Source organism: Astyanax mexicanus, chromosome 13 (genome assembly GCF_023375975.1).
Source record: "Astyanax mexicanus isolate ESR-SI-001 chromosome 13, AstMex3_surface, whole genome shotgun sequence".
Taxonomy (NCBI): domain Eukaryota; kingdom Metazoa; phylum Chordata; class Actinopteri; order Characiformes; family Acestrorhamphidae; genus Astyanax; species Astyanax mexicanus.
In genome coordinates, this window is record NC_064420.1 from 34329095 (window position 1) to 34351950 (window position 22856).

General features: G+C 39.0%; 1 protein-coding gene across 1 annotated transcript in view; it reads right to left on the reverse strand.

The window, feature by feature from the left end:
* Positions 1-22856, reverse strand: part of LOC103036463 (kelch domain-containing protein 8B) — a 155513-nt gene that overhangs the window by 116429 nt on the left and 16228 nt on the right. Inside the window, exon 2 of the mRNA XM_022677396.2 lies at positions 16444-17437. Coding sequence (XP_022533117.2) covers positions 16444-16834 — 391 coding nt within the window. The 5' untranslated portion in view covers positions 16835-17437. The remainder of the gene's footprint in view (positions 1-16443; positions 17438-22856) is intronic.

The following is a 22856-nucleotide window of genomic DNA, read 5'->3' on the forward strand; positions in this document are numbered from 1 at the left end:
CTCAAGAAACCCTAGGTTTTTTTTTTCTTTCAGGCTATTCACACTATCTTCCTAACATCACCGTCTTCCTAAAGTGACCTATGTCTAACATTTGTCTAAACAGTGCTCAAAACAGCAATGCTTCAACTGAGGTCTCCCTTTAATGTTCACTATCTCCTAGTGGTTGACAGCTGGGCTTAGCAACAAGAATTTGTCTGATCTTACTGTACAAATGCCATGTAATTTGGCCAAGGCCACGTCTCGTATGTGTCCTTGGTTTCTTTAAACTTTGCTTTTAAGCTTTTTATTTTCCTTTGACACTCTGCCACATCCTCCTGTGGCTAACTTTCAACATTTTTAAAGAATTTCTTCAAACACAGAGTGGTTGCGATATGTTTACTGAAGAAAAGACTTCACCTCAAATATATATGAGGGCTGTTGTTGAGTTGGTTTGGCATAAAACCCAGTCTTGATGTTCAGACTGAGTTCCATTTCTGTGTACCAGATATGTATTGAGTTTCAATTCAACATATATAAGTAGATCAAAAAGGAATTTTTCATTTTTTTTATTCTTTTTTTTTTCCTGATGTTCACACGGCAAAGTTGAACTAACCTAGAGTACTGTGCCTGAAGTTGCTGCTGCTGGTATAAAAAACACAATAGCAGCACTACTATGAAGACTACCGTATTTTTCGGACTATAAGGCGCACTTAAAAACTTTTAATTTTCACAAAAATTGACAGTGCGTCTTATAATACGGTGCGCCTTTTGTATGGATTTTACTCGTCAGGTTGTAAGGAGCAGTAAACACACACTCCATGCAGCGTTATAGAGAGTTTCAGTGCTATACAGAGTCCAGAGCCGTGCAGCTCCGAGGCTGGAGCAGCAATAGCATTAGCTAGATGCTAACCGCTAAGCTAGCTAGCTTATTCACTGTTCAGAGATCAGTATTATCTAAATTTTACTCGTCAGGTTGTAAGGAGCAGTAAACACACACTCCGTGCAGCGTTATAGAGAGTTTCAGTGCTATACAGAGTCCAGAGCCGTGCAGCTCCGAGGCTGAGCAGCAATAGCATTAGCTAGCTTATTCACTGTTCAGAGATCAGTATTATCTAAATTTTACCCGTCAGGTGTAAGGAGCAGTAAACACACACTCCGTGCAGAGCCGTGCCGCTCCGAGGCTGGAGCAGCAATAGCATTAGCTAGATGCTAACCGCTTAGCTAGCTAGCTTTTTCACTGTTCAGAGATCAGTATTTTCTAAATTTAGCACTTTTAATACTGCTGGAGCAGTATTATTAGAGTTAGATGCTAATCGCTAAGCGTTCACCGTTCAGAGGTGAGTTATCGGCCTGTAAGTCTGTGCTGCTTTGCCTGGCTAGCATTAGCTAGATGCTAAGCGCTAACTCTCTCAGAGGTGAGTTTTATCAGCCTGTAATCTGCTTGTTTACCGTGTTAAAACAAGCTACGGGGGACGAATCGCTAGCTAATATCTCACTGTCTTACCAGAACACGCAGGATTACTCAGTGTAACGCTGTCGTTTAAGTTTGGGTTAACTTTACTAGTTTAGGTGACTAGCTAGCGTGCTAGCGGATAGCTATGCTAACGCTGGTGCAGCAAGCCTTAGTGGACATCTGGAAATCTAAGCTTACTGTAAATAAACTGAAGCACGTTACTCACCCAAATAAACAGTTTTCAGGAGAGGAATCTGTGTAGATTAATATCCAGCACTCGTTTGACTTTGAAAGAGCTAACGTTAGATTTGTATACTGAGACGCTCCACCGGCAAGCGACCACCCCCGGTGGGGGAAGGGAAACATGGCGCCACCCCTGTTCACTTTGATATAGGCACCCTTTCTAGTGTCACTTAACGCGCCTTATAATGCGATGCGCCCTATGTATGGAAAAATAGCAGATAATAGGCGTTCTTTGATAGTGCGTCTTATAATACGGTGCGCCTTATAGTCCGAAAAATACGGTAAATGAATCTGTTCATTCATTTTATCCTTATCCTGGAAAGGCTTCCTGCCGAATGAACCACCCGCTGAATTATCAACACGCCAACATCAGATGCATGTCCTTCTAAAACCAATCAGCGTCAAGTTAAGAAAAACGCATCGATACATAAGTGATGACGAAAGGATGTAGGAGTATCACACAAAGGACTATGGTGCGCTCCCTAAACTGCAGTGTGAATAGGCGGACCAAATATACACAGTGTAGCAAACACATGAACATTGGTTCGGACCACGGTCCGGACTTTCAGGTGTGAAAGCACCCTAAATAATTTTGATGACTTTGAACTTTAAATGGCAATAAATGCATTGCTGGTAGATTATAGTCATATCAGAGTCATAACATGTTCCTTTAATAAGAGTGAAAATAAAACTGTTTAATACCATTTTTTGTGGTACAATATATTATGTTATCATGACGTCTACTCTTAGTGTTATCCCTATTATTAAAGGATTGCTGGTTCAATGCCTGGTAGTCATCAGAAGGATGTAGGTTTGATTCCTGGTTCACGGAACAGACTTGACTGTTAATGTTCAACTCCAAGCATAATCAGTAGCGTTAGCAATGATGCAGCATTAGCAGCTGTTCAAGAAAAACAACGTCATTGTGTCTCACAGCATTTGCTACATCCTTTATCTTCCCAGAGATTTTAATATAGTGGGGAATGAATTGGAAAATCAATATTAGAATTGCTCCCACTGTGTATCACTCTGATGTTAGGCATTACATTCAGCATTAAGGTCTGATCTTGCTAAATTATGGCAGGTTCGGTTCAATTAAAATTAGCCCTGGTGTGATTGCTTTGTCAGTGTGGATCGTTAGAACCATGTCTCTCAGAATAAACATCTACGCCTCAAAGGAGTCAGTGCCTCTCGTTACCATGCATAAGAGGCTGCACTAGCTTCAACACAAGTTTGTTACTAATGCTTTGTGATCAGAGCACCCATAACTCAGCCATTAGTGGTGCAGCTCCACCATACATACATTAATGAACCACTCGATCTGACAGGCATTCATGTGGGGCATTGCTGACTGGAGAGCCAGTGTGTATGAACAAGCCGCTTGTGTATTAAAAAACGCACACTCAAGTCATTACAGAGCTTTTAGAGTAGCAGCTATCTCACAAGACTTTGCCTGCCACGTTCTGTCAGACTGTTCAGCGTCAGACAACTAATAACCACAGCAGCGTGTGTAGCATTAAGAAAGCTGCCATTTCAAAATCAACTGACCTCTACTACTTCCCAGGAAACTGGACAGGGATTGCTGTAAAGAACAGCCTCTGGGTTAGACATAGCAGGGGGAAAATACGTGACCTATGTCTGCCCTCCATGCTCAGGTGCTGTCAGCTCAGCATGAGCTGGAGAAGCACAGACAGAGCTCAAAGCATCAACAAACTCCTAGAAATGACTTTCACACACCATCTAGTCTTCCAGTAAATAACAGCATATTCTGCCTATTTTCCCTCTAGGACACTAACTTTGCAGCAGAGGTCATTTTTCTCAAATACTAACTGGAGATCAGGTAAATCGGATTTTCTAAATTGCCCAGAAAAATAGAATGCTCTAAATTGATCTGGTAAATTGAATACACTAAATTGCCCAGAAAATTGAATACTCTAAATGTATCTGGTAAATTGGATACTCTAAACTGATCTGTGTGTATGTTTAAAGTGTGTGGTATGTAAGTTTGTGTGTGTGTAAATGTATTTATGACTGTGAGCCCAGATATGGATTGGCACTCTGTCCTGGGTAAATGCTGTTGTGCCCGATGCAGTCCTCCAGGTGGACGGTTGTTTCCGGTTGAGAGTATGCTGTGCACTATTGGCTGCCGCTTCTCACCAGTGTGTGGATGAGTGTTGATGTGTAATGTGCTTGTGTGTAAAACGTGTAAATTGTAAAGCGTCCTTGGGTTTCTAGAAAGGCGCTATATAAGTTTAAATTCATTCACTGAACTTCATTCATTAATAAATTGTGACCCACTTAGTGTTAGAATATTATATAAAGGTTCCTTGATGTAATTAAAGGCCTTATTTTTTTTAAAGGACACGTGTCCGTGTATAATGTCTTTCACATATAATAACAAGTGCACAATGTAAAAGAGCCTTAAGTTGAATTAAGTGACAATAAATACGCATACTAGAAAAACAGCAATAATGACGCACTGACTTTTTTTGGCACAGGAACCAGATGTAGAGAAATGGGATGAGTAACAGTGGCGATAACATAGTGTTCCCACAAAGTACGTTGAGCAATTCAGCGGTGGACTATGCCTCAGGCAGAGGCAAAAAGCAAAGGCTGTGAGGAAAGCACAATCCTCCTAAAGCTCTCCTGAGCCAGAAATAAAGTTCTAAGCTAAAAAAAACAAATGGAGATATAGAGTTTGTGCTGTCAGTTTCAGGACACTTCCAATTCTGATATGAACAATAAAAAAATCATTTCACTTTTGTAATATCAAACTGGATTGAAACGAACAATATTCCAAAAAAGAAATCCTCTCCATTCAGCTTTGGCATCACTAAAAAAACTTCTGAATGGGGAGCAGAGCCTTATCCTAGTTCACTTCAAAACATGTTGGAGTTTCACACCTTACAGTTACAGCACACGGGACACAAATGAATGTTAAGGGGAGTTGGATATTGACAAAACACTGGTTCTTTTTCTTCTGTACTGTTTAAAGCAGCAGTTTTTTAAAGATTTTTTTCTTCTACCTTATTTTTTGCACTATAAGGCGCACTTAAAATATTTAAATATTGTCAGTGCGCCTTTTATCCAGTCAGGTTGTAAGGAGCAGTAAAGCCACTACAGGAGCTTTAGTTAAGTTCTCCAGCACTGGGGCTGAAGTAGCAGTAGTAGTATTATTAGTAGTATTAGCAGTAGTATTAGCCGCTAACCGCTATTTCCCCGTTCAGTGTTGAGTATTATCGGCCTGTAGTCTGCTGCTAACCCTGCTGGAGCAGCATTAGCATTACCCGCTAACCATGTATACCAAATATATTCATTCTAAAAACAGTGTGTCTGGTATGTCCTGGGTCCTTCTCCTGCCTATATCCAACTTCTGCTGGATACCTTAGCAACCATGGTGGTGTTAATCAGAAATTTAACTCATTTTTTATTTGCGTAGGCATGCATCAGTGAACCAGAGAAATGCACAATTAGAAGTGAGCAAAAAGAAAAAGCAACAGAATCCTAGGTATATCACCTGATGAATTTACTCTGATAAGAGACAGCACCACAAAGAATGTTTTATAAGTATTGTTTAGCATGCTGTGTGCAATTACAAACTTACAGACTGTCACTTTGAATTCACTTGAATTTTCACACTGAATAGTCTCTGAATAACAGTATCTGCTGTATGTAAGAAACTTAAAGAAAAAATATTTAATAATTGAAACTAAACACAAAGACAAATATCAATGAAGACTGATGGACAGGACGTTAAAAAAAAACAGAATGAACTACTGCGCTATAAAAACCACATAAACACACTACAACAGGTTGACTGAGTTGTGGAGTAAGGAACTCTGTGTTAATTATTGAAGACACTAGACCCGCTTAATTACACATCATATTTAAGTGTCTATGAACGTCAAAGACTGAGCGAGACAGAGAGCAAGAGAAAAAGAGAGTGTGAAAAATATAACGAGAGGAAAAAAGTGCTTGCGTATTCGTTCCCTATTCTTCAGTGTCCCTTTAGAAGCTGGTGGTGTGCACTTTTTTCATACCAATCAAATGCACTCATACACGCTCGGTTGAAGACAAAGATCAAACGGGCCTTATACAGTGACGTGGTAGGGGGAAAAGACTAATGGTTGCAGCTCTATTCATTCTAGGTTGTGAAAGAGAGTGCTTACATGTTCAGAAGCGACAAGGGGGTTTGTAAGTAGCTCACGTCACAGTGAATTTGCATGTGAGTGCAAGTGAACACTTTCACAAGCATTAGTATTCTGTTTGGGTTTAGGTTTGTGCAAAGAGTGGGCAATTACTGCAAGGTAAAGGTGCATATGTTATATGCATATATTTTGATGGTCGATACTGTATTTACTTTCAAAAACACAGTATCAAATTTTAACTATTCTAAGTATTACACTATTGCACTATTACAATTATTATATGATAAATATACATGAGGTCAATAAATTGTCCAGGCCTCCATATTGATTGTTGTGTTTACTTCCATGTATTTTCACAGGGACATTACTTTTAACCAGTCAAAAAAAATCCAATCCATGTCTCCACAACCAGAATTCTTTCTAAACACTGAGATCCCATTAACATGTTTAAGCTCATTTGTCACCTTTATTTAAAAATAGTGTATTTAATAACCTTATAATAAATTTGGCGATATACTGAATTGTAAGCCCTGTTCTGTGATTCAGTTCTTGCCAATACACAACCCAACTTTATAAAGCAGTATGAAAGCAAAAAACTAAACTCAGAGTGCTATAGGAGTTTTTTTTGTTTTTACTCCTGTCTCTTCAGTTCATAAAGTAAATATGGATGTGTTACCATAGAGATCTGCGTCTCTACCATCCCTGATGGGGCAAGCTTTCAATCTCTTCTGGCACATGCATATAATGAGCACACCCAAGCACTAACATCCATATAGACACCACTTACGCAGTTCAAAATACAGCCCAAAATACACATTTCAGACTGGGAAACATTTCACGACTTGCCTAATGCTCACCTACCTACGCAGGATACACTGTGTCGTTCCAACAGGGCCAAAAATACAAGGACAATTAGTATTAGTGAACAGAAAAGGCTTCTAAGAAACATGCCCAGTTTCTAAGTTCATTATAAAGTGAAATATAGTTTTGCAGATCAACTAAAAGAGGCCGCAGAATGGAAAACTTTGTATATTTCAGTAAAGTTAAACTATAAGAGTACAGTACATGAAACTGACATACTGTAAAAACTGTTGGTTCTTGATTCAAAGGCAAAATCCAAGTAAAATGGGCTATAAAAAACTAGCCAATTCCAACAACTACAACTGTTACATAACAGGCTCTTCCCATCTTATTTACGCCCCTAAAATGTGCATGTACCCAGGCCTCAAGTGAAAGCATTTCAAGGCTAGACTGGAAAGGCTAAAAGCTAATGCTAAACAAAACAAAGAGTTGACGAAGTTATTAGTCATGGTAATGAAAACCAGCCAATAAAAGCACAATTTGAAAATACAATGTTTCTTTCTGATACCAAAAACAGATTTGCAAATATACATGTCCACTGCATTTGAGCTTTTTTTTTCAAATTAAATGTAGTAAAAATGTTGTATCATTATATCTAAAGACACTTTTCACAATGAACAATTTTCGTGATTGTATTTTGACAGATAGACAAAATGCATCATTCATGGCAGATTCTTAACATTCTTAATTAGACTAACAAAAACGTATCACTATATAATTTAATATTATCATATTGTTCTCCCATTTAAAAAAAAAATCCTGGCCCCTTTAATTTAGCTGCATCTACAGTCGTTTATTCTGCGTGAGAAAAAGTAGTTCTCAGTCAATACCTGGAGTCACTAAACTCAAATAGAAAAGCTTTTTTTCAGAGAGCACCTGTCAGTAAGCCATGTCATTTCTCCCTTCTTTCTCTTTTTTCCCCCCATCCATATCTCATAGTTGCATTGTGGACAGAATTCTTCTTAGGGTGGCTGCCAGTACTTGGCGCTTCATTAGAGAAAATCTCAGAGCGGCTCACTTATGAGGAACACCGTTCCCGCTGACCTCGATTCAGACACATTATGCAGTCGGCTGCTGATAAAACCAATCTCTCAGAGAGAAGAAGTCCTCGCTGGTTTGCATAATTCACTGTATGGAGAGCCCTAGAGGCAACTATCGCAGGTTCCCTCCTGGTAAAGGAGGACAAAATGAAGACATTAGGCGGCAGTTAAACCTCTGCAGCGGCAGATACAAGAAAGAGGATATTCAGAGGCATATTTTAAAGCAGGCTTTTCCCATGGCTAGAGCACCTCCCAGTAACATTTACAGATCAGGCTCATTAGCTAAAGGGTATTTTAGGAAAAGGCTAAAGGTTAGATAAAGTTACAGTGAAAAAAGGGAATGGAGAAAGGCCATGTACTAAAATGGCTCTGGAAGGATGACAAAAGTGAAGAACAGGGAAAGAATGCCCCTGAAAGAGCTTAAAATATTTTAACAAAAAAATCTTAATCACAATTGTACTAAAGATAAAACAGTAAGCAGTTCTGGTCCTGTTTTTATTCATGTTAAGAAAGTTAGAAAGTATAATTGGGTAGACAGGACGGCCCGCTCTCTCCTCCGATCACTTATCATGCTAGCCAACATCTGACGTGCAGCTGGAGTTTGTTTGAGAAAGCAAAGCTAATGGTATGGGGGTGATAGAGACTCAGTAATAAGTACTATGTCTTGCTCTCTCTCTCTCACACACAGACACACACACACAAACAAAGAACTGACAACAGCAACAACAAAAATGGAGGGAGTCATTGGTTGGCACAGCGACTCAGCCTGCCTCGTTCTAAAAATGTCTTTGGGTCAAACAGACACACACAAATACATGCACACACATACACACACACACCTGTTGCTAGGCAACAGCAATGCTCTCTTGATCAGGAAGTGAGAGGGATACAAGAGAGAGGAGTAGAACGAACAGTAAAAGAAGTAGAAGAAGAGAGAGATAGAAGGGAAATAAAAGAGTAAGGTTGAGCCAGAGAGTAAATGGGGTGTTGAGAGTAGTCCTGAGCTTCAGGCTGCCAGCCGGCTGGAGAGTCCTGCCAATCAAAGGCAGGTGAGTGATAAGAAAGATAGTGCGGGCCTAAATGGTAAGGTACTTACCTAAGTGTTCCAGGTGTCAGCATGCTGACAACGAGCGCTACACACTCAAAACAGCCTCCCCAGAGTACTCAGATCATCTACAAAACTCTACAAAATCTTCAGAAACCGCAGATCGATAACAAAACTTCTATAATGAAAACTTTTGCTTGTTTGTTGTCATCATAGACAGAATGAAAAAAAAAAAAAGAATTTAATAAAACTAGTTCATGTTACGCAATATGACCATGTTTTATCACATTTCTCATGGAGAAATTAGTATAGTATAGTAGATTTTTTAGACTTTTTCTACCAGATAAAATTAAGTCCACTTTTGCAATAACAAAATAACAAAAATCACAAACTACAAAATTAAGTTGTAATTCTGGCGAAATTTTTATTTTAGACTCACAAATATTAAGTGTCAGTGTCAGATTAAATTAAGACAAAGTTCGTTTTTAAGCTTTATTTATTTATAAATAAAGCCAGACAACAGTATCTGACAGTGTTCCTGTGGAGTCTGGCCTACAATCCACTCATATTCCAGAGTTTGATTGCTGAGAACATTTTTTTCAAATCCTACCAAACTTTTTCATAGGAGATAGTCAGTCAATAATGACCAAGCCAGAATCTTCTTGGACTTGAAATCAGGCCTTGGTTGTTCTATTTGATATATTATTCAGATCATTTTCCTATTGCAAGGTTTACAGAAAGCATCATATTTTCTCCTAGAATTTACTGATACTTAATTGAAACCCTGTTGCCCCACACACGCTGCAGTGCCAAGGAAAGTAGAGCAGAGCCCCAGATCATCACTGAGCCACCGCAACCCTTCAGGGTGTTATTTCCAAGTTTTAAGCATGAAAAATTCCAGTTTTGTTTAATTGCTCCACAGAACAGAATCTGAAAGTGTCAGTGGCATATTAATATGATTTTGAACTTGTGAATTATGGTTTGAAAAGTATCTCTAGGAACCTTCAGTGCCTTTTTATATCATATTCCTTGTTTCTGTAAGGCAAACTTTTTCAAAGTTTAGGACAGTTCTAGCCAAATTTCTAACAAGCAATACAACATCACGACAATTCCCCTGTCCGGAAAAGTACTTGATCTCAAGAACAATGAATAAAGTCCTTGATTTCCATCTAATTTGCCGACGTGTGATCTTATGAGGGGATCTATTCTGAGCAGTAAAGACCATCATACAATAATAAGTACACTATACATGGGATAGTAATTTGATAGCTTGTAAAGTCTGCATTTTGTCTGAGAATTATAATATTGAGATTAATATTATCCCATTTAAATAAATGATAAATATTTTCCTGCTGTATCTTTATCTATATAGTATTTATATGCTGTTATCTTGACAGTGAAGCTCTGGCTGAAAATTGATAGCAGTTTTAAACAAACAGAGAAGAACCTGTGCCAAAAGAACCACTCCACACTATCTGTTACTGGCTGTTGTATGGGTACATAAATATAAATATTCTGTCAGAAAATAATTTATTTTAAAAAATTGATTAATTGGGCATTTCTAAGGCAATGTCATGCAATGGTATCTTCTGTTTGACCACATATAGTTTTTAATGTAATCAATGTAAAATCACCTTTTACTGCTAGAAAACTGTGACTATTAATGTGGCCTTATCTTGTGTTTTGCTGTGTTCTGCCTCTGCTATGCACTCTCCTAATCAGCAATGGCAGCTAATAATGTTTGTCTATTTTCTGCCTTCTTGGAGCTCTTCCCACTCCACTGAATTTGATTATCTAAAAAAAACTCAAAAAATCCCTCCTCTGGTCCCTCAAACCACTGATCAAAATCATAACGTAGAAATACGCCTGATAAGCCAAGGGACTGTAAAGTTCAATAGATTTCAAAGACATGCAGATATGATGAGATCCTCAAAGCAATTTGCTCCCTAAGATGATGCAAGGTATGGAAGGCAACAGAGCACAGAGGAAGAAAGGGAGAGAGAAAGAGAGAGAAACAGAAAGAGAGAGAAACAGAGAGACAGAGAGGAGAAGGGGAAATGCATTAGGAGTTTTGAGAGAATACAATATTCATTAGGGTAGTCTTCTCTTTTTATCGACCCGAACCAAGAATACAGCACAGAGAGGTAATTTACACACATTGCACCATAACACTACATCAGACTTAGCAGTGAAAACACAAACCTGATTTATATTTTTAAATGCTATTCTTTAGGTTTATATTCTACAGGTTTTCATCCTGTAGTGAGTAAATCCTAAAATGCAGAACAGCAACTTAAACGAAGCATATCTTTGTTACTCTTATATAAGTCTTTTTTTTTTTCATTTTCTTACTGTGTATTCATAAGGTATTTCATTAGTTGTTCGTGTTTTTGCTGTTTTTAGCTGTTCTATCTGCCGTCAACCCAAACAGGAGAGGTTCGCTGTCAATGTTTGAGTTGAGTCTTGGTTCCCTTTAAGGTTTCTTCCATTTGATCTAGGGGAAGTTTTCCTTGTCACTGTTACGACTGGCTCGATCAGCTACTGCTCATACATACAGATCTCTGCCAATATGTTTAGCAAGTTTATGAATGTCTGTTATTAAAAGAGTTGTATTAATATATAAATACAATTCAAAATCATTTATAGGCACCACATTTAATTAAATATAACATCCACTGGTTATCTAATCGACCGTTGTATGTAGTCTCTCTTTTAATACAAACACTGATATGGTGGTGCTGTGTTCGTGTGTGTTGATCTGGTACAAGTGGATCAGATACAGAAGTGCTGCTGGAGTTTTTAAACACCTTAATATCAATGCTGGACTGAGTATAGTCCAGCAACCATACATTTCAATCCAACAGCATTCTACAATCAGCGTCCTGTGGACAATGTCCTGTGAAAACTGATAAAGAACTAGAAGATGACCAACATGTACTGTGCAATAGTGTATAGTGTTTAAAAACTTCAGCAGCACTGCTGGGTCTAAATTATATCTGATCAGTGTAGATGTCAACAATAAGTCTCATGACTATCTGTTGATACTATTCACTTGAGCTGATATTCTACAATGGATTTTTTCAGATATAATATGTATTATTTCTTTAAAAGGTTAACTGACTAACTGGGCACACTGCTGTCTCTTGCTCTTTGCAGTGACCACTTGTAGCGCATTACTAAGGAGTGATCATGCTTTTCACAAAATCAACCAAAACAAATCATGCCAGTCTGATCTGTAACGGTCAGTGAGAGTTTACTGACTGTGAGGGCTTTTAAACAGTAAACAACTAAGCACCTAAATGTAATTATCTTCCAACAACTTGTTACAACATATTACATCAAGCAGACAGGCCTCTATTACAGATCCTATGTTTCCAAGTATTCACCAGAAAGGTACAAGTAAACACAGGTAAAAATCAAATAACCAAACTTTACTTTTTTTTTTTTACATTTAGTCAACATTTTCCAGATGGCTTTAATGTATAGTGCACTACATTCCAGGATTATCCAGCAGCAAAATAGATGAATCCTGCACCATTTATGACTGCTGCAGATTTTAAATCTCAGATGAGCAAAGTCTTAAGCCCCTTTCAGATATAAAACCCAGAACACTGAAGGATTAACTTTCCAGTAATGCTGGCAAATTTACCCTTTCACACTAGCAGCTCATTGCTGAAACACTGCAGGGAGAAAATGTTCATATATGATATAAAAGGGGAATTCAGGGGAATCAGGATGTCATCCACCACTTCATAGGAGACAAGACAATGCCAGATAAACAGATCATACATGTGTCAATCTTATTAATAGAGAGGTTTAGCAAATGCAAAAAAAAAATATTTACACAAATTGTCAACTTATCCTATGAGGTTAATTAACAAAAAATGTTTTGGGGTTAACTTATGCTTCTTCATTCTAACAGTTCTAACAGGATTTAAAAACAGTGCACATGTCGCACTTTAAGTCAGGTCTCTAGAGACATCTCTAAGCATGTACTATTGGAGTTTTGCAATCATAACCGGTATAAAATTCAGAGCACATCTCAGACTTAACGCTTGGTCTCCTGTAACCAAATGACACGAACATGAAAAAAGTCTACCACACTCTAAATATTGCACAAATCAGTGTGATCCCACACATACATGCAAACAGTGAGATTAAACTAAGCACCTGGTTGTCCTTTTTATCATTTAAATGTTTTTAAAAACATCAAAAACTAAAAACAATAATCTGAACACTACAGATATTGTCACTCGTATGTCTCAAAGCTAGGCTGCTATTGGCAGAAGCATGTCCACTTAAAGAATGTATCGCAGATCATGTCAATCTAGAAGGGCTGATCAAAAATCAAACATGTTTGATAATATATAATACAATAATAACATGAAAATAATAGAGGACCACCGATTATTCATGTGACAATCAAATCTGATTCACATACCAACCAGGAAATTGTTTCTAGTTGAACTATTTGTCAGAAGGGCAAAATCGTGATAAAAATAGCTAAAATCGTCCTAGTCGCTTTGAAGGACTATTTCTTAATAGAGCTGTTCTTTCCTCCTTGATTGTGCAAGACTGCAAATTTACTCAAAATGTTTTATCTAGCAAGCCTAAATCAACAAATAAACACTAACATGCCACTTAGCGTATCATTTGCAATCACAGCAAAAATCACTCAGGGCCATTTCCGGGCTGAATATCACCCACTGAGCCTAAGTTGCAGTGCTGCTAGTACCAGCGCCCCGGTTGCAGAGTACAATACAGAAATTGGCCTGAGCCGCATTTTTTCTACTATTCTTCTTCTGCGATAATTCCTGCAAAGTCAGATATATTCATTCTAAATATAGAGCAGTTTAGAAGGTTTTCTCTGGAGTTTTTTGGCCATGTCACATCTATTTACAACAGCTTTTGCTGGATACCTGAGCAACTACAGTGCTGCTAATTGCACTGAAACCAGAACTATTGCAAACATGGTGACATCAGAATGGCAAACTACGTCTTCAAAGCTGGCAAACTGAAAGAGAGTGACTTGAGTCCTTGCTAAATTCGCCAGATTCATCTGCTCTAAATCAGACCACACCACAACACAGGTATTAAATATACCTTTATACATGACCTCACTCTTAAAATAGAGATCTTTTTACCCCTAAAACTTGCAGACTAAGTCACTAACTAAACACTAAAATATAAATAAGCTGTTTGATTCCTTAGAAGTTGTTTTTTTCTCTCTAAATCTCTCAAGAGAGACTTTCAAATAAAACATAACTCTGATAATATAACTACTGCATTCTTCTGTAGCATGCAGACACATTCTGCTTTAGATTTAAAAAGAGCACTTTATCATCTTTAAAATCCAGTTTCTGTAAGATTTGACTATGGCTAAAGGATCAAGGTCCTCCTGTATTATATCAGATCAGAGCCGTAAATGTTTATGATAAAAGGAATATTGTCAAATAATACATACTTATCAGATGAAAAACACAGTATTTCATATCAATACCTCAACTTGTACTTCAAATACAGATGAACCTGGGATCACAAGGAAAAAAGAGTTTCTTTTATGCTGCACAGTGAATTAAAACTTCTAACCCACAAGAAGTTTAGTCATCAAAGGCCAGCCATTGGCACACGGTAATTAGAATGCCCTCGTTTAAGCAAGAGAAGAAGTGGGTCAGGCTGGGATTTGTATACTTTTTTGACTTATAGGCTCTGACGGAGTACAAAGCAGCCATCTGAGAGCAGAGGCTCAAAGTTGCTCCTAAAGATGAGTAATAGGCAATTAACACACACTCACACACTAGCACATTTAAGCTGTGCTAACTCTGCTTACGACGCATAAGAACCCACACATTTACCTCAGAAGACCCTGTCCCAACTTCTCTCCACCTCAGTTCAAATGTCATGGCTGTCATACTCTGTCAAAAGGATTATCTTTATGACAAAAGCTCTGCATTGAATCCCTGATGCTAATAACAAGCCCACCCCTGCTAGTCTCCCCCGATGACGAGAGAAGATTATTCATACTTCTATAAATATGACAGAAGCATCTCAGCATGGTTGTGAGTGGGCCAGAGGTTGCTGTGTTTGGTACGGGTCATGCTGCAGCAGCTGACCGCCTGCTGGAAGAAGCAAACCCGTTGTTCAGCCTCACACCAATGTAGTGGTTACTCTGCTCTCTCTCTGTTCTCTCTCTTTTTCTGTCTGTCACTCATCAACCCTAAAAAAGCAGCTGAGAGTGAAGCCATGTAGAGCGGCAGATAATCAAAAGCAGAGAGATGTAGAAAGAACAGAAACAGCCCATTTGCTCAAGAGCTGTACAGTGAATGCAGCATTATTACCCTGATTTCCTGGGCTTGTGTTGAAAATGTATACTTTCACAAATAATGAATGCAGCAGCCCAGTGGGAGAACACTTGGAATAATGCAGCAAAAGGACAGACAGGAAGTGAAAACCGGTGAGGTGATTCCTAAACAAAACACTCATCCATCTCACCTCACCACATCACTGAAACAAACCTAAATGCTCACTCTCAACTTAGCACAGAGGTGTGTGTGTGTGCAGCACAATGACTAATGGGCTCTGATTGGGAGCTCGTGAATCCACTGCTCTCCAGCAGACTAGTGTGCGAGAGGCAGTCATTACAGCAGGAGTGATTGGGTGGAGATAACACAGTTAATCACACACAGCCAGCTGAGAGAGGAAGAGATGAGTACAACTGTGATTTTCCCCAATCTTTTTTTCTCTGCTCTCCATGTAAGGCTGTTCCTGGAAACTCATCAAAGTGCTCAGCTCATAAAGCATAATGCTCAGGATAAGAAGAATTCAGCTTGAGTTGTTGAGTTGGCTAACTGAAAAACAAGGCTGCACCTCTGGTGGCATGTCAATCTGCTCAGCTCTCTCTTTAGACTATGATTTTTTTGTGCACCTTGTTTAGCTGAAGTGCATTAGTCTGGTGCTCAAGTGGTTTACATGTGCTAACTTGTGGTACAACACTATTAGGGGTGTAAGGAAAATTTGTAGGATGCAGCTTTTGGTCTACAGGTCTAGACTTTACCTTTTTAACCAGCACAGTGCCATTAACTGTTATCAACTAACAGTAAGTAATCCAGCTGGCAAAAGTTAACTTATCTCTCCTTGTCTGCACAATACAGGCTGCATGTTTACTCAGAGAAGCACGGGAGGGGTGCCTCCCCTTCACTTAAACAGTTCAGGCAGCTCGGCCCTTGCATCTATATAAGTGCCCGAACGTGACAGATTACAGGTTTACTGACTAAATATTCACACATTTCTGTTTTATATCTCATCTGGGCATATTCTGTTTTGCCTTTTTAAAGCAATACTGTAGAAAGAGCCGATGAGAGCAACTGATTCTGAGTAAGAGTCGTCAGGAGAAGGGCTGCAATTACAAGTCCTAAGCCCAGATAATACCAAAAGATATATAAAAAACTATAAAATTACAAAATTCTGTTTTTTTTAATTGTACAACTGTCAAGCATTATAGAGAACATTCTATAGAGGCATTTTTTATTATTCTGACAAAAAAAACATCTGGTATGTCTGACTTTAGTTCTACTCCTTCTAAAAGAATTCAGAGCATATGTGACCGACAAAAGATGTACACAACTTCCATAAACATTTCTAAAATAAATATAAAAAATAAACCACTGTTCTTACCTATCTCCAGCGCGGTTATACCCATGGACGCCTGGCCCAGTCCAGCTTTCCTCTCCCATTTGCCCTCATCGTGGTGATAGACCTCCACCGATGCCAGTGGACTCTGCTGGGCATCCATGCCTCCCATCACTACTAACTGGTCCCCCAAAGCCACAGCCGAGGCTCCCGCTCGAGCGGTGGGCAATGGAGGCAGCTGGCACCATGTCTGGGTCTCCAGATCCAGGACTTCAACCGAGTCCAGTGGAACGCCACTCTCACTGCAGCCCCCCAGCACATAGAGGCGCTCAGCCCAGAGCGCAGCCGAGCAGTAGACCCGGCCTGCGGACATCGGGGGGAACGCCTCCCAGTACAAAGATTTCACAGGGCTCAGAGCCATCTCGGGCACGGGCATGGCTCCACACGAGCACAGGGGCAACGGGGCATCACAGGAGCACAGGGAATGAGGAGCGCAGAAACAAGACAAACAAAACAACAGGCAATAAACAAACAGGGCAAACGGAGTCTCTGGAGTGGCAGATGCTGTCAGTTTGCCAGCGCTGTTTTTGTCAGACTCCGGAAAAAAGAGAGGAGGTGAGGAAGAATTCAACTGCGGTAAACTGCGGAAAAATAGCCTTCAGTCGCTTCTAATGTTTTATTCATTTTGTTGCCTTTTTTACAAGCCGGCCATGTATATACATTTTCCACCTCCTTTTACTCCTTGAAAAGGAGAGCAGGGCGGTTCAAATACAAGCGTGGAAAACAAAGATAAAGCAATCACCACAAAAGTATAAATCCAACGGGATAATGGATGCTTGTCAATGAACTTCAGCAACTTGATCAGTGAGCTGGGTTTCAGGTGTAATTCCCTTCAGAGTTCCCATAGATGATGGTAATAGCAGGTTCTGGTCTCGTCAATTTGAGCCTCAGGGAAAGCGATCATCAACGGCTTTTAACTTTTCGCATGATGCTAATTTCCTCTGTTCCGCAGCCAGAAAAGATTTGTGAAACTGGCAACCTGGCAGAGAGTGAGGCAGAGAAACAGAAAGAGAACAAACAAAATTAAAAGAGTGAGAAAGAAAAAGCTGACACCAAGATATTCACCATTTAACCCTAAAACTTCACCCTACCCCTCTATTCCAAAAATAATCCGAACACATTACCCCTAGGCATGAACGTACAAAACGGTGTTTTTTAACTTCTCACATGATTATACTGTCCTTTATTCCACTGCTAGAAAAAACTCTAAAAACAGGCAACCTGGCAGAGAGTAAGTCAGAGAAACAGAGAGAGAAAAATACTTACTAAAACAGTGAGAAAGAGAAAGCAGTGTAATGCCATTAATTAAAAGTGCAGAGTTGGCCACTGCAATGGGCTAATTATGAGCAGAGCATGAGCTCCAGGTCCCTGTGGGGCCAAAGCTATCTTCCCTGTGAGACAGCCATCCATAGCACTGTGTCAAACAAACTCAGTCACCCACATGATTCGATGGCCAAAGCACTGACATTTACCATTTACTGCCTCGGATCTGGAACGAAGGACAAGAGTGGTAAGGATGTGAGTGAGTGAGTGTGTGTGTGCGTGTGTATCTGTGTGTGTGTTCGTGTGTATGACAGAGTGAGAGAAAAGTGCTGAAGTTCAAAGAGCAGGAGTCTGGCTTTCTCCAAAGGTCAGTGTGTGTAGAGAGAATCGCAGCTAGGGGCAGCCACTGCAGCGGCGATTGCGGCAGCCTACTTGGGACCTGGGCATCACTAATTAGCAGCCTTATTAAGACAAGGTGTGTGATGGAAACAGCTGCCTGGGGCTGAGGTGCAGGAGGACAGGGTGGAAGGAGTGAGGGGTGTGAGAGCGGAGAGGTGTGAAGCAAACCATGAGCATGGGAACAGCCAATATGTTGACGAGGAAAATCCAGCATACAACGGCTTGCAGGACTGTAATGGTTAGAGGGAACGTGTGTGTATATGTGTGTGTGAGTGTGTGTGTGGTCTGTCTGTCTAGAGAATTAACAGATGGACACCCTCCCCCTTAGAGACAACAGCACTGATGGAGGCTAATGGTGCTGAGTCAGATATATTTAGGTGTGTGTGTGTGTGTGTGTGTGAGTATGAATATCAGTGTCCACATTGAAAACTTGTTCTCACTTCATTTTAAAAGGGTTATGAATCTAATTAAGTTGTCTCTGGTGACGAGGCAATGCGGCAACTTTCTGCACAGACTGGCCAGTGTGTATAAAGGACAGAGCCCAACTCTGTGGCCTAATTTCATTTCTTATTTGTAACCCTATTCCTTGTTTTTAGGTGTCACCCTTGTGGGTGAAATCCTACCCCTAAGAAATATGAGAACGCTTCTAGAACCTGATACATTGTCCTAATAAATAAATAAATAAATAAAAATACTGCTTCATTTACAGGTATCTTGTGCTACTCAGTAGGTGACCCTGCCATTCTGTTGTGATAGCAGAAGGGTGGTAAAGTTCAGCAACCTTGCTCCTGGACTGTAGTAAAGGTGCAGGCAATTATTTTTATCCAAAATACTTCTTCAATGAAAGGGAGCTGTTAGTTATTTGCTAGCTTCTTGTTTTACTTCTCTTTTATACCTTACAGGATTGTGCCTCCAAAAGGTTTGGAGGCCATGTAGCCCTAACACGCCACCCTACATAGTTGCAAGAGTTGGAAGCAGATTATGCCTTTGTACTTTATGACTGTGGATAAAATGTGAAAGGCATTAAAAAAAAAACAAAGAAGTAATACTCTTGTCCAGTCTAGTAGAGGTGGAGATGGTGGAGATGGAGAGCTCTGCAATAAGCCTCTGCTGCCCAATTTCCTGTACTGTCTTTTGGTAATCTGTATCAGCCACTAATTAGGAACAGCCTTAATGACGTACTGTGGGAGAACAAAACAGACCACAGTTGAATCTCTAGACAACAACAAAACTTAATTGCCTTACGCAGAAAGCAACCTAAAGTCTCAACAATCTTTTTTTCCCCAGAATATCATCTGCACCAACTGTTCCTGAGATGATTCACTTGTGTGATGAGAAAGTTCATGGATGTCAGCTTGATTTTCAAAGTCCTGTCTGGCACCACACTCTTGTAATCATAACCTACACAGCTGATGTTTTGTAAGTTTTATATGATCTCAGGGGGGAAATACTGTCAAAACTCTTCACAGTTAACTCACTGTAACTCACAAGTTTCTGTAGGTATGTAATCTTAATTAGGGCATAAATCATATGTCACATAGTCACGACATGGTTGCTAAGGCATTTTAAGTGGTGTCCATAAGTTACCAAGAGGTTGATAGGTGGTGGCAATGTTATCCCAGTTAGTGCAACGGTGTTGTTAAGTGCTTGCTAGCTCTTTGCTGTGATATCCCTGGTGCCTGCAAAGATGTTTCTAAGTGGATGCTAGATGGGTCCCATAGTGTGGCAACAGGATTGCTTTGATACTTCAGGGGTTACTTACGGGTTGCCAGGGTGGTGCTATGATATCTCAGGTGTTTGCTCAGTTGTTGCTTAGTGGTTGCTGCGGTACTTCATTTTGATGGTCAGGTTTTATAAGTGACTTAGTATCATTATTTCATCAGAAATTCAAACACACATTCAACCCCATAGAAAACAACATTCTGCTGTGTGAAAGAAGTGTTTCTAAAGAAATTGTATTCAATTCTGTATCACACAATCTTGAGTTGGATCAGTATTGATCTCTCAAAAACTACAGAAAATCCAGCGGAAAAATTATAATATATATTATTATATTATATTTGTAATGTGCAACCATAACTACTTAAAGTGATACAGCGGCATGCAAACATTTAGGCACAACAACATAGGAAATTTGTTAGTGTTAATCAACTGGTTTATGGGTTGATTAACACTTTGAATAATTATCTTAATCAGACTCACTTAGAATTTTCACCTTATTTTAAGTACTAGTAAACTAAGCACAAAAAGGCAAGTTATTCTCTTTCTTGTGTCCAAATGTAAGCCAAAAAACAGTGATATTTGCTTGATTTAGGTCTTACTTCATTCATTTTGACACTTTGCGATTGCTTATTATAATAAAACTTACTAAGAAAAAATTGCTTACCCCACTGGCAATTGTTTTTGCTTAACATGAGCACAACATTTAAATTTACACATATTTTGTCTAGTTTTTGCCAGTGGATTTTTTGTAGTGTGGTCTCCACTTTTACAAATTTTCAAAAAACAAGATTTAGCATCAGAAAAAAAAGTAAAAAAGTACCTAATTCTGTGTGCTGATACAGTTTAAAAAGACATGAGCAATAGACAAGGATGTGCTTAGAAAATAGGGTGCAGCTTTTTATGAAAAGAACACTTCTCCAACTGTTAAGCAGAGGTGGATGAATTGTGCTTTTCAGCTTGAGCTGCAGCCAATGATATAGGGAACATTTCACTGGCATTTAGAAGAATGGTTAAATAAATACCAGCAAAATCTAGATGCAAGCATCACACAGTATGTAAAAAGGCAAAAGAGAAAAGATGATGATTCATACATGAGATCAAATAATCCTTAACAGATCAATATCTATAGTGAACAACCTCAAGAGTCTGCTAACCTAAACATAATCAGAAATCTGTTGATATAGTGAGTATATTATGTTTGATTGGTGTATGTTGGGTATCCAAACTTTTTGCAAAATGAAAAAAAAAAACATGCACAACTAAAAATGAAATAACAATAAGATCAAATAAACTAAGCTCCAGTGCAGAACTGGTATACTGTATAAGGTCTGATTAGGCATTATCTTTTTAAAATCTGTATTTCTTTTCTACTCTTCCTTTATTTGTTTGTTATTCGTGTCTGCTGCCCTTTCAGAGCCGCCTGGTTAATGGTATTCTCATTCTGAAATTCCCTCTGTGTCCTTTGCGTGTATGGACAGCACAGAAATATGGCTCCCTGAAGCACCACAGTTTAAAGCTGTATTGTGAATGTCACCTTAAGAAGCAGCGATTTCCTCAATATGACAGACCTGGCATGCTCACAGACCCTCAGGGGGAAAACACCAGGGGGCATGAGAGAGAAAGTGTGTTTGTGTGTCAGAGAGAGAATGAGGCAAGGAGGCATCTAAGCCCCAAGCTTTCTTTCTAAAGTTGAGCTTTATTAAAATGTTCTGATCCAAAGTTACTGATCAGAAAATAAAATAATGTAGAACAAAATAGAGAAAGAAGACAATGTGATTGACAACACAGCTTTGTTATTAATAATCTGTAGGCCTGATTATGGTCTCCAGTGAGAGGGCATACCTGCAGGGAACCTAACAGAAACTTGTGGTATTCAGTTAATCACACTTAATCAGTGGAAAACATTAGAATTGCAAAACAGAAAAGCAGGAATTTAGATTTTAGAGGTGCAGGCAATCTATTATAAATTCAGTATTCTGTGACAAAGTGCTGCATTAATACACCGGTATTTAGTAAAAACAGTGACTACTGAAGCACAACTAAATGAGTGTATTACATTATTAAGAAGAAGCAGGTTATTTCTACACTGAAAATGGTGGTAAAACTACAATGCTTGTAATCTGAGATAAAAGTAATTGCAGTTTTCATTACATTATTAGCCCCACGTGTCTGAATTTACTTTGAAATAGGGGTGTGATAAGACAGACACTCATCTGACAAGGCTAGGATTACAAGAAAGTGACGAGTCGTAATTTAACGTGATATATATATATATATATATATATATATATATATATATATATATATATATATATATATATATATATATATATACTTTTATTATGCTGAATATTTAGAGCTTAGAACTATTGTCAGAATCCTCCCAGTGAGGGTACTATCTTCAACTAACAATCCTCTTGAGGGTTCTACACAGATCTGGCAACCTATAACCAAATCTCAACATGTTGCCTCCGTGTGTGTCTGCAATTCCACATTGCTCTGTAGTTTAAACCGTCACAATGTGTTAAAGTCAGCAGATACAGAGATGCAGGTGTGTGTGTGTGTGTGCGTGTGCGCGTGTGTGCACAGTGGCTCACTCGAGCAGACCAGTACTGCCGTTTGCCGCCCAAAATGACCAAATATTTATTTTGGTTTCCTGTGCGTACATCCCGTGCAACATATTTAAAACCTGACGAGAAATACTGTGCCATTTTAATCTTGCAAGACATTTACTGCTAATCAAACAACATTTATGTCCTTGTGAGAGTTATAAAGAAGGAAGACCTCAGTTCTGGCCATGTATACGCTTTTATGCTGGTAGATTTGTGTTCTGAAAAACAATTAATAAAATATAACAACAGACATAATCTTTCAGTAGTAATTTTGTTAAATGAGTAATCTGATTATAGAAAAAAAAAGATGTTGCTGAAATCAAAATTGCTGCAAAGGTTTCACATCTCAAGCAGTACCTTTGAGAGGACCTTTAATATTTAGAGAAGATCAAACACATTACA